General features: G+C 33.0%; 3 protein-coding genes across 5 annotated transcripts in view; all 3 read right to left on the bottom strand.

Moving 5' to 3' along the window:
- The window catches only part of larp (La related protein), a 27,483-nt gene extending 18,476 nt beyond the window's left edge, over positions 1 to 9,007 (bottom strand). Inside the window, exon 1 of the mRNA XM_018503958.1 lies at positions 8,932 to 9,007. The gene's annotated coding sequence lies outside the window, so the exon portion shown is untranslated. The remainder of the gene's footprint in view (positions 1 to 8,931) is intronic.
- Positions 2,309 to 6,655, bottom strand: LOC108758813 (protein ABHD18). Of its 2 annotated transcripts, none has more exons than XM_018503960.1 (9): positions 6,242 to 6,655; positions 5,578 to 5,662; positions 5,318 to 5,500; positions 5,112 to 5,224; positions 4,876 to 5,014; positions 4,608 to 4,805; positions 4,232 to 4,529; positions 2,758 to 3,001; positions 2,309 to 2,674 (listed from the first exon to the last, which is right to left on the bottom strand). In XM_018503960.1, the coding sequence occupies exons 1-9, from the start codon at positions 6,331 to 6,333 to the stop codon at positions 2,614 to 2,616; spliced, it is 1,413 nt and encodes a 470-aa protein (XP_018359462.1). In that variant the 5' UTR covers positions 6,334 to 6,655; the 3' UTR covers positions 2,309 to 2,613. The 2 variants fall into 2 exon arrangements, with proteins under 2 accessions (XP_018359462.1, XP_018359461.1); XM_018503959.1 differs by having other exon boundaries at positions 2,758 to 3,043; positions 6,242 to 6,654.
- A 112-nt stretch (positions 9,008 to 9,119) lies between the features above and the next one.
- LOC108758814 (uncharacterized) lies at positions 9,120 to 14,850 on the bottom strand. Of its 2 annotated transcripts, XM_018503962.1 has the most exons (6): positions 14,584 to 14,850; positions 14,320 to 14,497; positions 12,458 to 13,123; positions 10,111 to 10,539; positions 9,742 to 10,008; positions 9,120 to 9,312 (listed from the first exon to the last, which is right to left on the bottom strand). In XM_018503962.1, exons 3-6 carry the CDS (start codon positions 13,015 to 13,017, stop codon positions 9,159 to 9,161), a joined length of 1,410 nt encoding a protein of 469 aa, XP_018359464.1. In that variant the 5' UTR covers positions 13,018 to 13,123; positions 14,320 to 14,497; positions 14,584 to 14,850; the 3' UTR covers positions 9,120 to 9,158. The 2 variants fall into 2 exon arrangements, with proteins under 2 accessions (XP_018359464.1, XP_018359463.1); XM_018503961.1 differs by lacking the exon at positions 14,320 to 14,497.
- Between the last annotated feature and the right edge of the window lie 846 nt (positions 14,851 to 15,696).

The following is a 15,696-nucleotide window of genomic DNA, read 5'->3' on the forward strand; positions in this document are numbered from 1 at the left end:
ATGTATCACCCACGTTCGCCGCGTGTACCGTGTACGTCTCGACGCGCGACACCGACGTGGACCGACGTCGCCGGCGTTCGGTAAGACGCGCGCGGAGGCGCACGGAGCCGCGGCCTCGTGCTATTCCCCGGCGCTTATGGGGTTAGGAACGAACACGCTGACTCGGCGCTTTCGGCGATCCAGTGGATCCACCACCGGCACGCGCGGTTCACGCACCTCCGCTCGGAGCAACGCGGAGACGAGGCTGGTCTCAAGTCCGCGGAAGATCCTGGAAGATCCTCGAAGATCCTCGAATGGCACTTGGGGGGACGTGTACCATACGCGCAACCACGCGCAACCCCCCCGGCTCGGTTTCGTCACAGTATCTATCCGGTATTCTCTCGTCCGAGGGAGAGCTTCGCTTGCTCGCGTTAATTTCGCGATAGCACTGATCGACAAGACCGCGAAATAATTCCCGCAACACACCCGCGTGCCTACCAGTACCGGCGTGGCATCGCGTTACCGCGGATTACGTAAACGCGGCGCATTTTCTGCGGAGCTCTTTCCACGGGAACGCGTGATACATGTGGCCAAAGCTGGTGAGGCCTCTGAGAGCACGAGTCGCGGGCCGACCGGCTTCCGGTCTGATCGATCACGGTACGCCAGGTGGCGCGCGTTCCTTCCGCGGCGGCCATCTGCCGCGCGCTTTTTCTAATTCAAGACTCTCTGTAAAGGTGCTTTTTCACGCTGACGCTCGTTTTTAACGTCAAAACAGGTCACTGTTGATTTTCGTCAAATTTTATCATGTCATCTGTTTTGACGCTAAAAATTAACGTCGAGCGTCAGCATGAAAAAATACCTCAACAAGATCTGGTTAAAGCTGCGTTCGGAAACATCACCCAAGTGCCCCCGCGCGTATCGTATTATCTTTGATGTTCGCTCAGTGTTAAACAAGGATAAGATGATACACGGAGACACTCGGGTGATGTTTTCGAACGCAGCCTACGAGTAGTTTTTGTTAAAACTAGAGTGAGAAAGAAGGATATACGTTAGATTGTCTTTTTCACAAATGAACTTCTTGCACAGTTTATTTTTGTCTTTTTTCTCTCCGAAAAGAAAAAGAAAAACCGTGAACCACGCAAAAAGTTCCATTGAAAGAACAGACCTATTGTCTCTTTTTATATAAGCTATCTCGTTCTAACTTATACTGTCTTATTCTAACTTAGTGAAGTTGACAAAAACATCGAGTCAAAAGTTTGTCATCTGTTGGCCAAATTTCATTATAGTGTCTAATAATATGCAGAAAAGCGACCGATTGCTAGCCAATTGAACCCTTCGCATTTCCGGAAAAGCGGAAATTCACTAACTATGATTTCGTAAACTTCATTAAGCAAGAAAGCTGGACAAGAATTCGAACATCCTATAAATTATTTGTATGATGCGAAATTAGACGAAAAAGAAAAAGTTCTAGTTTCATTGGGATTACTTTTCATACACTCTAATAGCGTTTTCGGCCCGGCCAGATTCGCACCAACCTGGGTTAGATTAATGGCGTTTTGTGCTCTCCTATTGGTAGAGCGGGTGACGTCAACCAATAGGAAAGATTAATCCAACCAAGGTTGGTGCAAACCCGATCGGGCCGAAAACGCTATAAGATTTTTATCTCACACACACACATACATACATACATATATACATAAATATATACACATATGATTTATTGTTGCATATACAATTATATTACATTATCATACAAAATATATCAAGTATATCGCATTTTTTTCATGAACAACTCGTCACTATGTAATTGTACAACTATATAATACTATTCGAGTATCAGTGATTCACAAACAGCAATAAAAATACAGTAAAAATGTGTCTAAATTTTATGTACATTATATAAATATAATGTATAAACTATCCAATTTTAATTCGAGCAGGCAAAAGTTATTCGATTTTGAAAGAATTATCATAAAATACTAATTTCAATTTGATTTTATATGACATCTTCAAGATTATGCAAATCACTTTTCTTAAAACAAAACAACATCAATTTTTATAATTAATGAAGTAATTTTCCATAATATTCTACACATAAGAATATCAGAAAAAAATTTATATAGTTTACAAAATATTTGACATATTTTTAATTTTGATATATTGCTCTTTTTTATAAAATATTTATTTTTATACACAGATATTATCATTATATTTCTATGTGTAGAACATTAAGGAAATAACATTACAAAAATTTATATTGTATCATTTAAATAAATAAAAAAGTATATAATCTTGATAATATATCAGCCAATATATATATATATGTGTGTGTCAAAATCTTCCTATTTATTGTGTTATATGTATTATTGTTTTATTATTGTAGGAACATTTTATTGGCAACTAGCTCATTCTATGTAATAATAACATTAAATACTAAATTGACTGAACAATTGTACTCTTTTTGTACAAAGATAATTATCATGATTTAAAAATAGATCACACGTGCGCATACAGAAATCCTCAAGCGTAGAGAAGTCTAGTTAATCACAAACTCAGAAAATATTTCGTTATCTAATAAAATTTAAGAGTCTCGAAATAATGTAAAATTGTAATAAAATTTGCAAATATTGCACATCAACTAACCTCTGTAGGATATTTTTTTATAGATCGCTGGATGCATTCCGCTATTGTTGATCTAAAATGAAATACACTTGCTAATTTTCTGTATTAGATAAAAAAAGATAAGGACACAAAAAATTATAACAGATTTTAAAATACCTAAAGACTTTCTGATGAAGAAGATAAGCACTGACATGTCCAGCATCGATATAACGAATTTCAGCTCCCGGCCATATAGTTTCCAAACTCATACAATGATCTCGTGGTACATAAGCATCGTCCTTGGCACAGACAGCAATGATTAATTCAGTGTCAACGGGTATCTCAAAATTCTTCAAATGTGTGCACTCGTCCATAATACCGCGCATAAATTGCAATGCTTCATGTTCGCGCCATTTGTTGTCTGAAAACAGCGGATGTTTCGGCACTGGTAATAAGCAAACTCCTGTCATAGAAAAAACAACGGTTGTATAAAACCATGCTTACATGCTCAAGGATCGTCAAACGCAAGGCTAACGTATAACGAACATATCTGAATATACATATTTAAACTAGTTTAATTTCATCATAAGAAAATAAAGACTAAGATATATACAAGGTGTTGCATTTTAAACAATCACGCCCCAAAATTTTCTTTGTTTGCAATTTTAGAGAAAAATGTTTCAGATAAAGTCTGATCTACATAAGACGCAGAACACGAATCGCAGGTCACAAAACTAGAAACTAACCTAAAGTATTTTAATTACAATAGGTTGTAAGATGCAGAACGCAGGAATTTGGGTGAACTTCAACTTTCGCGTCCTGCGTCTTATACATCGGACTTAAAAATTGTACAGCTTGAAAGGAGACATAAGATGGTGTCGTTGGTTCAATCTTGGAAAGTTGTTATGTAAAAATCACTATCAATTTCTTAAATGAAACTCCATGTCTTTCATTGAATATTCTTATAGCTTTCTCGAGAACTTTTCAAATCACTATAATGAAGTCTTTTTCTGATCAATACTTTCGAGTTATAAAGCTTGATGAAAATTAGTGGCCAACATTAGCATTACTTAAATTAAGCATCCCGAACGTGAGAAAGAACTCACGTAAATCAAGTTCATGCGCTTACAATTACGTACATTCAGAAAAGCAAATGGAGATTTGAATTAAGACACAAAATCTTTATAATCATCTGAAACACTTTGAATAATGTCAATGCTATCTTAATGTTAAAGACTCATCAATTAAAAAGTTCTTAACAAAAAGGCTTCATTATACCATTTTGAAAGTGTTCAAGTCAACTACAAGAATGTACTATACAAAATTTAGCATTTCATTTAAGAAATTGATAATGACCTTCATGTGACCTTCAAACAATTTTGCAAGGTCAAACTAACAACACCATCTTATGTCCCCATATACAACCATATACAACAATTGTATCTGAAGCGTTTTTCTCTAAAATTGCAAGCAAAGAAAATTTTGGAGGGTGATTGTTTAAAATATGACAACCTATACTGTGTATATATATATTTTGTTGTTATATATATATTATGTGTATATATATATTATAGTTGTTTTTCTTTTATTTATAAACTACAGCAAACTGATGAATTATACACAGATATGCAAGTTAATTTATATGAAGTACCTTTGAGAGCATTAGGATCCTTTGATTTAAATCTATTGGAAATCAGATTTAAAGGAAATATCTTAGCTGCTGCCTTCTCTTCTGCGATCTGATGTTGCAACTGATTGCTATCGTTTTTAGAATCACATTCAATGGAAACATTAATGTCACTACGATTATCAATAGAATTGGTATTAATTGCATCACCTATAGCGTTATTGTCTTCATTGTTTCCATTAAACTCTTTTCTTAACTTATTTACTCTCTTCATGCTTGCAGGAAAGTGCTTTGCAAAATGTTGGCCAGCTAAGAAAGCATCCTAAAAGCATTAAATATTCAACAAAAGCAAAAAGAAAATTTGAGAAAATTAACAAAATTACAAAAATGATACACTTACATCATGATCGATAATTTTCACCATTTTCGCGAGATCATTTTGATATGCTTCATCCGAAAAATATTGCGTTTCCAAAAGTGCCCAATTTATCGATGCGCTCATTACTCCTTCTGTAAACACAGGTGAAGCAGTTGACCACGACAGACAAGGTACTACTGAAATTGGCTTCGGCCAGTTGGTAGCTGCTAAAGATGCCATCTAAAAAAAACCAAGATATTTAGGAGCATATAATATACCAACTGAAATTTATTTCAGAATAAAAACCAACGTGTCCACCCATCGACAATCCAGTGAGAGCCAATGGACCAAATCCATGTTGTTCACACCAGTTTAACAAAACAATAGATTCCATTATCAGGCAGCCTCCCATAATAAAGATATCACATACATTGTGCAGACTAGACCGTCTAAAAATGAAGCGAAAAAGAATGGAGTAAGGAAAAACAAATCTGCAAAACTGGTATGTAACTTTGTACCTTACAAACCTTAATTAAGAGTTCTTACTTTTGATCATCTGGCTTTCTCAATCCATAAAATGGGTTTTCTAACAGTATCGATGCAATCCCAGATTCCTTGAGTAGTGGTTTAGCAATAAGATTTCTACGTCGCCAAAAAAACTAGTAAATATATAAATATCTTTGTAGAAATAAAGGTATACCATATTGTATACTTTGAAAGATCATAACACAATAAGCAGTAATGCTACATACGTGATCGCCTGTTCCTGCAAGATGTAAACAAATCGGCTTTATCTTATGAGAATTCCATTTAGATGGTAAAACCATCTGAAAGTAGGCCGTCTTAGTTTTATCTGGCATTATCCCTGGAAGATGCTTCTCAAAAGGCGATTCAAATCGACCCTCAATTATATGACAGTCTGACCAAACTTCATCCTATAGAAAAACACATACATTATCATTCTTTGTAACAGTGGAATCTATATTATCAGAAAGAACATGATATGAAATACTTTTGTTATCTCCATTGGATAGTCAATTGGTATCATATTATAGCATGTTTCCCGATTTGCTATAACTTTCCTGAATTCAAAAATTCTGAAACATAATTATTTAGATATTTAGATACTGTTTTAATAATTTATTGTTAGAAATTTAGATGCTTACAAGTATTACGCATTGTAAACATTATAAATGTCAGACATAGAATTGACAGAGAGAAATATCATTAAATATTATTGAATTATATTCTAAGAATTGGAACAAAAAAGATAAAGAGATAGTTGAGTCAAGATTAAAATTAATCTACATTGATAAAAACAAGCAAAAATAAGTCACCTTGTGACAAGGTGACTCAATCTTTCTTGATATTCAATAAGTTATGAAAAACAATACTATTATGTTATTTGTATCAAATAGGAAACATTCCTTAATTATATCTGTTACATCTGTAAATCTGTTTATCTTTCAAAGAAAATATCTTATCATTATAACAGTGCTGAATCACACAACACTCCGCCCATCTATCTATTATTATTCAATACGAGGAGTGATTTAAACAGATCAATTTACATGAAGATAACAATGGAAATTTACCCAATCAATCCAAGGCGTGAAGTATTCAACAAGTGACGTTGGCTATAGGTTAGATCAGGTTAGCCACTTACCTTCACTTACCTTCTTAGATTTTGTGGATTACCCCAGCCCTTCGTAAAGAACTTGGTGAGCAGGATGCTCCGGTAAACCGCGTCCAAACGACTCGGCGGCATTACGACGAAGCGGATATCGGTCTCGCCGTTTACTTGTACCGTGTCGTCGTCGAGCGAGATCCGGTATCAACAAGCATCTCACACGAAGAGTCGAACGATCCCGCGTTTACGTATCATCCCCCTCATAATCTCCGACACGCGCTCGAGTCGTTTTGCGGTCACGGAAAAAAACTAAACCTTCCACGACAGTTGACACGACTGACACGACGATCGTTGACGTGTATACATCTCGCAGTACTTATGTGCGTGTAGATTTTGCGCGCGGAGAGACCAATCGGAGAGCGAGGCGGTCGATTAGACAATAAACGCTATCGAGTGACGTTCCATGATGCAACCTCGCGCGTAAGTACGAATTTAGTTCCTCCGGTTTCTCGTTACGAAAAATGACTTCGATTGAGCTGCGATTAACTTAATGAATAATTGTTTGACCGGTAGAATCTTATACTTACAACTCCAACATCACAAAACTAATTGCTGCAATATTGCTGCAACATTGCTGCAACATGTAATATTGTTGCAACTTTTATGCTGTTGGGGAATAATCAATTTTTAAGCTAAGTCTAGTTAATTTTGATAATTGTTTAGAATACCCACCTCAAATCTTAATAAAAATACACTCGTTCGACGCGTTTCCAATCAAAACGAAAGAATCTGGCAAAAAGACGCGGCGGTCGACCTCATGAATCCAGTTATTAAATGTTAAAGTTCGAGACTTTAGAGGTTAAGATATCCCGACTCATATAACGCTACGTATACGTTTTGCATTAATTACTCAAATTCACTGTTTTAAAAATAAATTCTCTGCTTCAAAATACAAATTCACTACTTTAAAAACACAAATTCTCTGCTTCACAAACTCAAATTTACTGCTAAAGCAAAGAATGTGTGCTTAAAGCAGTGAATTTATGTTTTTAAAACAGTGAATTTGTGTTTTAAAACATTAAATGTGTTTTTAAAGCAGTGGTTTTGTGTAATTAATGCAAAACGTATACATAGCGCTACATTGAGTCGGGATAACAGATATCTTCACCTCTAAAGTCTCGAACTTTAACATTTAATAACTCGATATTCACGAGATCGACCGCCGCGTTTTTGCCAGGTTCTTTCGTTTTGAATGGAAACACGTCGAATAAGTGTATTTTTATTAAGATTTGAGGTGGGGGGAGGGGAGGAGTATTCTAAATAATTTCAATAATTTCCTAATCTAATTTGTTTCCTGTATGTTAAACGATAAACGATTAATGATTCTATGCTAATGAAATAGATATTATTTGAGTTAACTTATAAGGTATTAATTATCCTCTTGTCATGTTTAATGAGTATAATTTGATTACTCTCTAATTTATTAGGACACATATGGATAATGTAAAAACATATATTAATAATTTAATCATAATGGATTCCTATGTATAATGTATTAACTTCTACAATGAATTTATTAATTTATACGTATAATTTAATAATAATAGATTCCTATGTATAATGTATGAACTTCTATAATGAATTTATTAATTCGAGCCTTTTGAGTTGAATGGTATCGGATGATACGTGAGAAGCATTTAAAGGAGAATGTTATAAATACCTAAGTATGATTTTTTACCATCCTGGTTGTGTTCCAAAAGTTGACTCTGTCAACTCCGAATATCTTTTATTTTTGCTAAACATTCGGTGAATAACATTAAGAATAACATGATACTCGGGCTGACAATATTTAATCCCTCAATGTGCTCTTTAAAATTTTTGAAGTGAATTTCATTCTGATCGAAGAAATTTTACTCTCAAAGATTGAAAATGTAACCACACTCTTTTCTATGACTGGTTTAATTTTCACTCTTTAGTATAAGATTCCATTCTAAGTTTCATTATTTTATATATGTGACTCATACATATAGAAATAAATTAAGAATTAAAAGGAAATAACATTGAAGTAGCTAAAAAATAAAAGGGAAATTTTGTTTCTTTATTATTTAACTCTTAACCGGACGCGCCGCGACATTGAATACCGCAAAATTTATTTTTCTAAAAAATGATTGATAATGCAGGTCTTTTTTTTATTAGCGATCTTCAGTATTCCCTATTTAATGTCTCAATCATAAAATAACGCAATTGCCATATGTTTCCTATTAAGTTGGCTAGCCTTTTATCTACTAAAATCAGTGTGACACGTTTTGCGGTACGGAGTGCCATACGCGCCTCACAACGTAAGTAAAATCTTGCTTATATAAATAATTGTAATAATGCCAAGATGTTGAACTATTCCCCACATTTTAATTTATTTTTACTCATTTTAATGTTTAATATCTCTTTAGGATAGAGTTAGGTAAAATTATGTTGTAAATAAATTATAATTACTATTTTTGTTTTAAAAAGTTTATTTTATATCATTATTCTATAAAAAAAAGCATTGTTATTATTTTCTTATGTTTGTTTGTAAATTAATGTTTTTTTACAACGTGTTTACTAATTACAACTAGTATTTATCTTAATAGTAAAAATAGACGTAATTTTTATTCTATTTGTGTTAATGGGATTTTTTTTATTATGTAAGTATACTTTAGCCTTACATATTTCATAGAAATGTTATAAATTAAAGATAGTCTGATTTATATGTGAAAATTTAATAGCACGAGTAACACGCTTTTTCGTATTTTTCAGTTTACTATGATTATTCCATAACTTAGCCACAATTTAACTATCAAACACAATATGATCTAATATTATTTTACATTAATATCTACTATTATATTAATATCTATTAATGCTAATGTTTATTAACTAATACCTAATAATGTATGTAAGTAAAACTCCGAGTCTGTATACAAATATTATCTGCCCTCAGTTAAAATCTTTTGAGATCTCTTTTTAATTTCCATATGCTTTTTAGGTCCATATTTGACTGCTTCATTGAGTTTCTTATGAACTTTCTTATTCAGAAACTCTTTTATAAATCGTATTCTGATGACGTAGGGTATTATAAAGCTGAAATCATAGAAAGAAATCATTATAAATATTATTATTGTGAGTGGAAAGTTAATTTAGATAAGTAATAAAAGTAAAATAACAGTAAAATTTCGCATTACACTTTAATTTTTTACAGTCTATATCCTACAAACGAGTCTTGATATAATGCATTGCGACTATCATATAATTCTTCAAACGTATGAATTTTATGTTTTTTTATTCCACATAAATAAATTGTCATACATAGTAGACTTTTCAAGTAATAAAAATTTTTTTATTAAACCGATTGATTAACTGAAATTAAAATATTTGATCTTTGTTTATTTATGAAAAATAGTATAGGTCGTTAAGTTTGTTTTGTTAATAATCAACTTCTCGTTTTCTAACTTGACAAGAATTTTTGCGCATTATTCTTAATTATTATCTGGCTAATTGTGTTTTACTCACTATTGAACCAAAATGAGTTTAAACCATTCATAATAAGTGAGCGTACTTCGCGTACGTGGCATATCTATGTTTATTAAATTGGTGACAAACAGTAGTGCCATCTTGAACGTGAAACCACCAAAATAATAAGAGTTGCCTTCCATTATGCATTTCAGCATATGTTCCCATTCAGGCATTACTTGTGTCAAGTAGGGCTTCGCCCAAACTTCGATGAAGTCGCGTGATCTTTGTTTAATTTCCTTCAGACTTCCGCGACAGAAATTGTATCTAAACATTTATGTTTCCATCAATTACGAGAATTCCAATGAGACACAGAATTTGTCAAATAAGGAAAATATTTGAGGAATGAAAAACTTTTTAAAAACTTACTGATCTTCCATGCCAAGAAGATATCCTATACCTCTCCATGTGTGACAAAAAGCTGCCATATCTTCATCGCTAGCATAAACACCGAATTCTTGAGGATATAACAAAATCAATCCCATGAAAGCGAATTGCGTGGCTGCCATATCTGCTTGATTCAACCCTTTGGGTTTGATCAGTAGATGGATACAACCATTTTCTACAGTCGGATATGGACAGGAAGTTAAATCTTCTAAAATTGTTTCTCTATCAAGACACAATGGATTTGGAATTTTAGTGGCCATATCGATCTCCTCAGTGTCGTGTTCACAGAGTTTCAATCGGATTGCACGGTGCATTCTACGCACAGTTTGTATATCGTTATATGCTCGCGTGCCCACGGTCCACGGATCTTCCGTCATCCAATTTCTTACATAACAAGCCGTAGACAAATACCTTCAATGATAATTGGAAACTCATTATCAAATATTCGACTTCCAAACTGTAGGGCCGCCAACAATTATAACGAAATCAACGCTTGGTCAACACTGCGACTGTCAAAACTGACGGCCAATGTTCTGTCAACCAGTACTGGGCCATCTGCACTGATAAATGACTAGCTAAAATGTCTGGGCCAGTACCATCTGTCACTACTGAAATTATTATCCAGTAATCAGTATTAGGCCAGGGCGTCTATTCTTGAAAAGTATCGCATACGAAAAACTAGGGAAATGCTATAGTATATGTAACACATATTATAGTATTTCCCTAATTTTTCGTATGCGATACTTTTCGAGAATAGAGGCCAAATAGTTTGCTATAGTACTGCGCCAGTACCTGAACTATGGCAATCAGTACTGGTCTAGTACTGGGCTGATTGTAAAATCCTATTTGGGAATTGTATCAAAAATGTCGGATGTAGTAATCAAATCTGATTCAGTCATTAAAGGGTTTTTTCACGATCATGCAATACCGCGTAAATAAAAAATTCATACACGCATGACATTTTATTGCGCAAAATTTAATAGTATAAAATTAACCACACAGATACACACGTAAACTTTGTCAAATTCCAATTGACAAATGTGCAACATCTTTCATAAAACACATGACTGATTATGAATGGACCTTCTTTATGTCGACCAAAGATGAAAAATAATGACGCTATACAAATGATGTCGAATACTCAAAAACGTTGTCACATTTAATCCTAGTAAGATTAATCAGTATTAATTACCACAAATTCGTATTGTTAATTAATATTGGAATTATATATAATTAGGTTTAATAACTAAAAATGAATTAATAATTAATTTATAATATAATAATTAATTAACTTATTATTTAAACTTTAAAAACAAATAATTTACATTTTAAATATTTTGATTCGACAAAAAGTAAACCTAATAATAAAGCTTAAGTCAATAAATTATATCTCTACTAAAAATAATTATTCTAATCGACGTCAATTGAAGAAAGGGACAGAAACCAAGCTGAAAATCGGCTGAAATGTGCAAGTAAATCTCAGCACTGCTCTAGTCAATTGACGTCAATTCAACCAACTACTTCTGATTGATTCGATTTAATGAATTTTCTTAGTAATCAGTTTATCTATTTCATGTTTTTCTAGATTTCAATCTCCAGATTAATCTGTTATAAATTAATATGATTTTATAACACACACATAATGTATTAATAGGAACACATATCATAATGTATCCTAGTAAGCAAGAAGCATTAAATTTTATATGAATTTTATCAATGTTTTCATATAATGTAGAAATGCCATTAAAATATTACTTAATAATGTGATATTTCTGAACATTAAAAAACGTTTTAACAATATATAATATAATTTTCAAATATTTTAAAAAAATATGCTAAAAATTTTTATTACTTCTCTTGATATAATATTTATATAGTACTGACGTAAATTTGCTACAATTTTTTATTACTTGTATTGTAATGCAAATAAAACAATAACATCAGATTTAGAATCAAATAAATACTTGCAAAGATATAATTTCTTCCTATGTTTCTTCTTATTTTTCTCGTCTCAAGACTCAGTTGTTATAGTGGTTATAAATTTCGAAGTTGAGTATCATAATGTTTTTTCTCGAGAGTAAGAATTATTCACTTAAATCGCGATTATGAATTTTTTACCTATTCCACCTCTGACTGTAGTTTCATTAATTTCAATTCTTCAGTGGAAACGCTATAAGTTCCGATTCGATTTCATAATCAATTTTTATTTAAGACTGCCTTAAGTCAATCACAGAGTCTCATTAGCATGTTAACACATTATTCAAGATGATCTTAAAATATAAGAACAGACTATAACTACTGGCCTACGAGATTTTACCAAGATCTTCACCTTTTAAATGCTAAATACGGCGTGTGAGATTGTTGGCTGAAGATGAGCGGTTTAAGACCATCTGTAAAAGCGAATATCTGGAAAAGCGATAATAGATTAGCTAAACCAATTGACATAAAATGATCTAACACGAATTTTTGACCTCTCTGGAATTTTTCCATATCCAGCCAGAGTGGTTTGTCCATCGAATTTCGATCACAATCTCCTCGATATAATGTGCCTGGTATAAAAAATAATAAGGATTGCGGTATATTCGGGATATATGTTTTAATGTTATCTACAATATGTTTGATTTGTTCTTTCTCCGTCCATTTATCATAATCCTTTGGTTTCGCAGAATTCTGGTCGATTATAGGCTTCATTCGTTTCACAAAATGTTTGATGTATTTAACGGTGTTTTTTGCCTCTGCAAGTTCATAGTATTCATTTTTGTCTGCATCTTTTGTGTATCCATCGCTGTCATTGCTTCGATTTTTTGTACTCGGTATGATTCCTTTCACGATATTCTGAATATGGTCTTGTTTTATGCGATCCGATTTGTCATCATTCGTCATTTCCATTTGTTTCTGTTCTATCTATCAAGTGCTAGCTGTTATCACTTCCGTTTTCCGATTTCCTTTAGTAATTAATTTAGTTGGTGGTGATAATTGCTTCAGACAAACCAGTCTATAAAAAATATTTAAATGATTACGTGCCTATATTACGTAATCTTTATATTACATAAAATAGGCACAGCCAGTTTTCTATGTTAAAGTAGCAAATTTGTGTAGCTGAATTAAATTAAAGATTGTAACTAATCATATTTGTTCTAATAGCATAGCAAATTTGTTAATACAGCAAAGATAACTTTCTGAAAAAATGAATCTATTATAAAGGTCAACATTTGTAACAACATGCTAACGAAGATAGCGCATACTTTTGCTGCTATAATGAAGAAACTTATTACGTTAGCAATCTTCATTGTAGCAAAGAATTAGTTGCTCTAACAATTCAAGTTAATTAAGACAACAAATTCTGATAAATACATGGTTTTTATTTTAATACAATAAAAAAAATGCAATTCTTGAATTATTGAATAATACAACAATAAACGTATATACAATTTTTATTTAAAGTGTTACTTAAACGTATTAAGCTGGATCTTCATAGTACGCAGAATGCGGTTGCAAGGTTAGAACCTAATCTAACCTAATTATACGTCACATATAGGCTCTGGACATAAACACAGGATGCACTGAAGTTAAATTTTCGCGTTCTGCGTTCTGCGTCTTACAGCCGAAAATATGTGTGTTACGCAAGTCACACTATGTCTATATAATTTTGTAACTTGAGACCCGCGTTCAGCATGCTATGTAGGGTAAAATGTGTATTGCAAACATATTAAATTAGTTATTTCAACTGAATTAATTTGTTGCAATAACAATGACAATGTTATCGAAGATAAATTTGTTATGAGCATACTGATGACTGCTTACAGACATAAGTTCTTTGTTGAACCACCAAATTTTCTTAATTACAGATGTTAAATTCGCGTAGCAAGCTATAGCTTTGCTGAATCAGCAAATCTATTTTTTTCCGTGTACGACTCCATATATAGGCACGGAGAACATTTATAATAATGTGTTTCAAACGAAGAAAAAGAGAAACAGAAAAGAAAAAGACAGAAAAAAGGACATAAAGCGTTTATTATCGTTGTAAGGTCTCTAAGAACAAATAAATTAAAGCAAACATAATACAACATTAGAAACAGAGCCAAGTATAATGAATTAGGGAGAGAGTTACATACAGAACTATTGTTGCAGATGTACCTAACGAAAAGGTGTTACTCTCTGTGCTGATGTAATATACCATAAGCAATATACCTCACTATTCGCGCACTACATCAATAAATTACAGTCTCGGTACAACGTGGCGATGTGACACATGATGGCAAGGCAATTATTTATGAAACGGTACTTCGTAACGCGCCCACGTAGCTTCGAAGAAAAATACGACATATTTGACACAGGTCGAGTCGCGAAACAAGATGTAAAGAGAAGTCTGAAGAAAGGGAAAGGGACATGAATGTCCAATTGTTAGCATGGCATTGCACAGGAAGGGCATGAACTCGTCGAAATTTCACGTACTTGTACTGTAAATTATCAGCATGGAAGAATCCGTTTGATGAATGGCAACGTGAGACTCTTCAAGCACGTAAAATCGGTTGAGAGGTATCTTGTGACTGATGAGGTCTTCAAAAGATACTGAGTCTCGTAGTCTCACGATTAGCATCTTAAGATAACTCGAGGGACGCGTTTCCTTATAACGATACTGTTGTCGTGGTTACTCTTATATATGTCTCTGAACAAACGCAAAAAACACCCATTTGCTGACGAACACAAATTGTAATGATCGTAAGCATTATCAGTCGACTATTTTTTATACATACTAGTTTTTATACTTTTTTATTAACTATTATTTGCGTAATTTTGCATCGCAGGAATATTAATACAATAAGTTTGTTAGAAAAAACACTTGACGATGCGGACGTTGTTAAATTAATCTAAGCTATCGTAATTTGTTATTAACTCTAGAATGATATTGCAAATTTTATGTACATTGAGTGCTAAGCTATGCCTTCAGTGTCATTAGAGGATCCAACTTACCATGTGCTAAAGCGAAGACAAGCTTTCAAAAATTCGGTCCATTTGTCAATTTGGACACTTTGCTTCTTGAACGTAAAATTTACGTATCGATATCGATATTCATACAGTTATGCATAATTTTATATATTAGCCCATTCATGCGCGCGCTGACCTCACATGACCCTGATTTTATCCTGATTTTTTAAACTTCGATATCGATATTCATACAGTTATGCATAATTTTATATACTAGCCCATTTCATGCGCGCGCTGACCTCACATGATCCTGATTTTATCCTGATTTTTTAAACTTTTCTTATTTATCACTCGTTGACTCTTATTCTTTATATTATTTTACATACTTATTCAAGTTTTGAATATAGATATAAAATATTTATTTTTTCTTTTTATTTTTAAACCTAATCAATGTACTTTAAAATCAATCAATTCTATATAATTTGAAATTAACGTTTCCTTTGTTTACGGTTGTAAAAGTATTCTTCTTTCGTCCCTATTTTAGTTTACGCAAACCTTCTAATGCTTCAATTCGCTGAAATCGGAAAATTTTAAGCATTTCCGTCTGCAATATTAATTCAGCCATTTCGAATTTCCAAA

The sequence above is a fragment of the Trachymyrmex cornetzi genome, unplaced genomic scaffold, assembly GCF_001594075.2.
Source record: "Trachymyrmex cornetzi isolate Tcor2-1 unplaced genomic scaffold, Tcor1.1 scaffold16, whole genome shotgun sequence".
In the NCBI taxonomy this organism is placed as follows: domain Eukaryota; kingdom Metazoa; phylum Arthropoda; class Insecta; order Hymenoptera; family Formicidae; genus Trachymyrmex; species Trachymyrmex cornetzi.

Coding starts and splice junctions, on each gene's coding strand:
- LOC108758813 (XM_018503959.1), bottom strand. CDS start 6,333: ATGCCGCCGAGTCGTTTGGACGCGGTTTACCGGAGCATCCTGCTCACC. Junction 5,225..5,317: donor TTGCAGGAACAGGCGATCAC/GTATGTAGCATT, acceptor TATATTTACTAG/TTTTTTTGGCGACGTAGAAA. Junction 3,044..4,231: donor GGATCCTAATGCTCTCAAAG/GTACTTCATATA, acceptor TTTCTATGACAG/GAGTTTGCTTATTACCAGTG.
- LOC108758814 (XM_018503961.1), bottom strand. CDS start 13,017: ATGGAAATGACGAATGATGACAAATCGGATCGCATAAAACAAGACCAT. Junction 10,540..12,457: donor CCGTATTTAGCATTTAAAAG/GTGAAGATCTTG, acceptor TTATCATTGAAG/GTATTTGTCTACGGCTTGTT. Junction 9,313..9,741: donor AAACTCATTTTGGTTCAATA/GTGAGTAAAACA, acceptor CTATGATTTCAG/CTTTATAATACCCTACGTCA.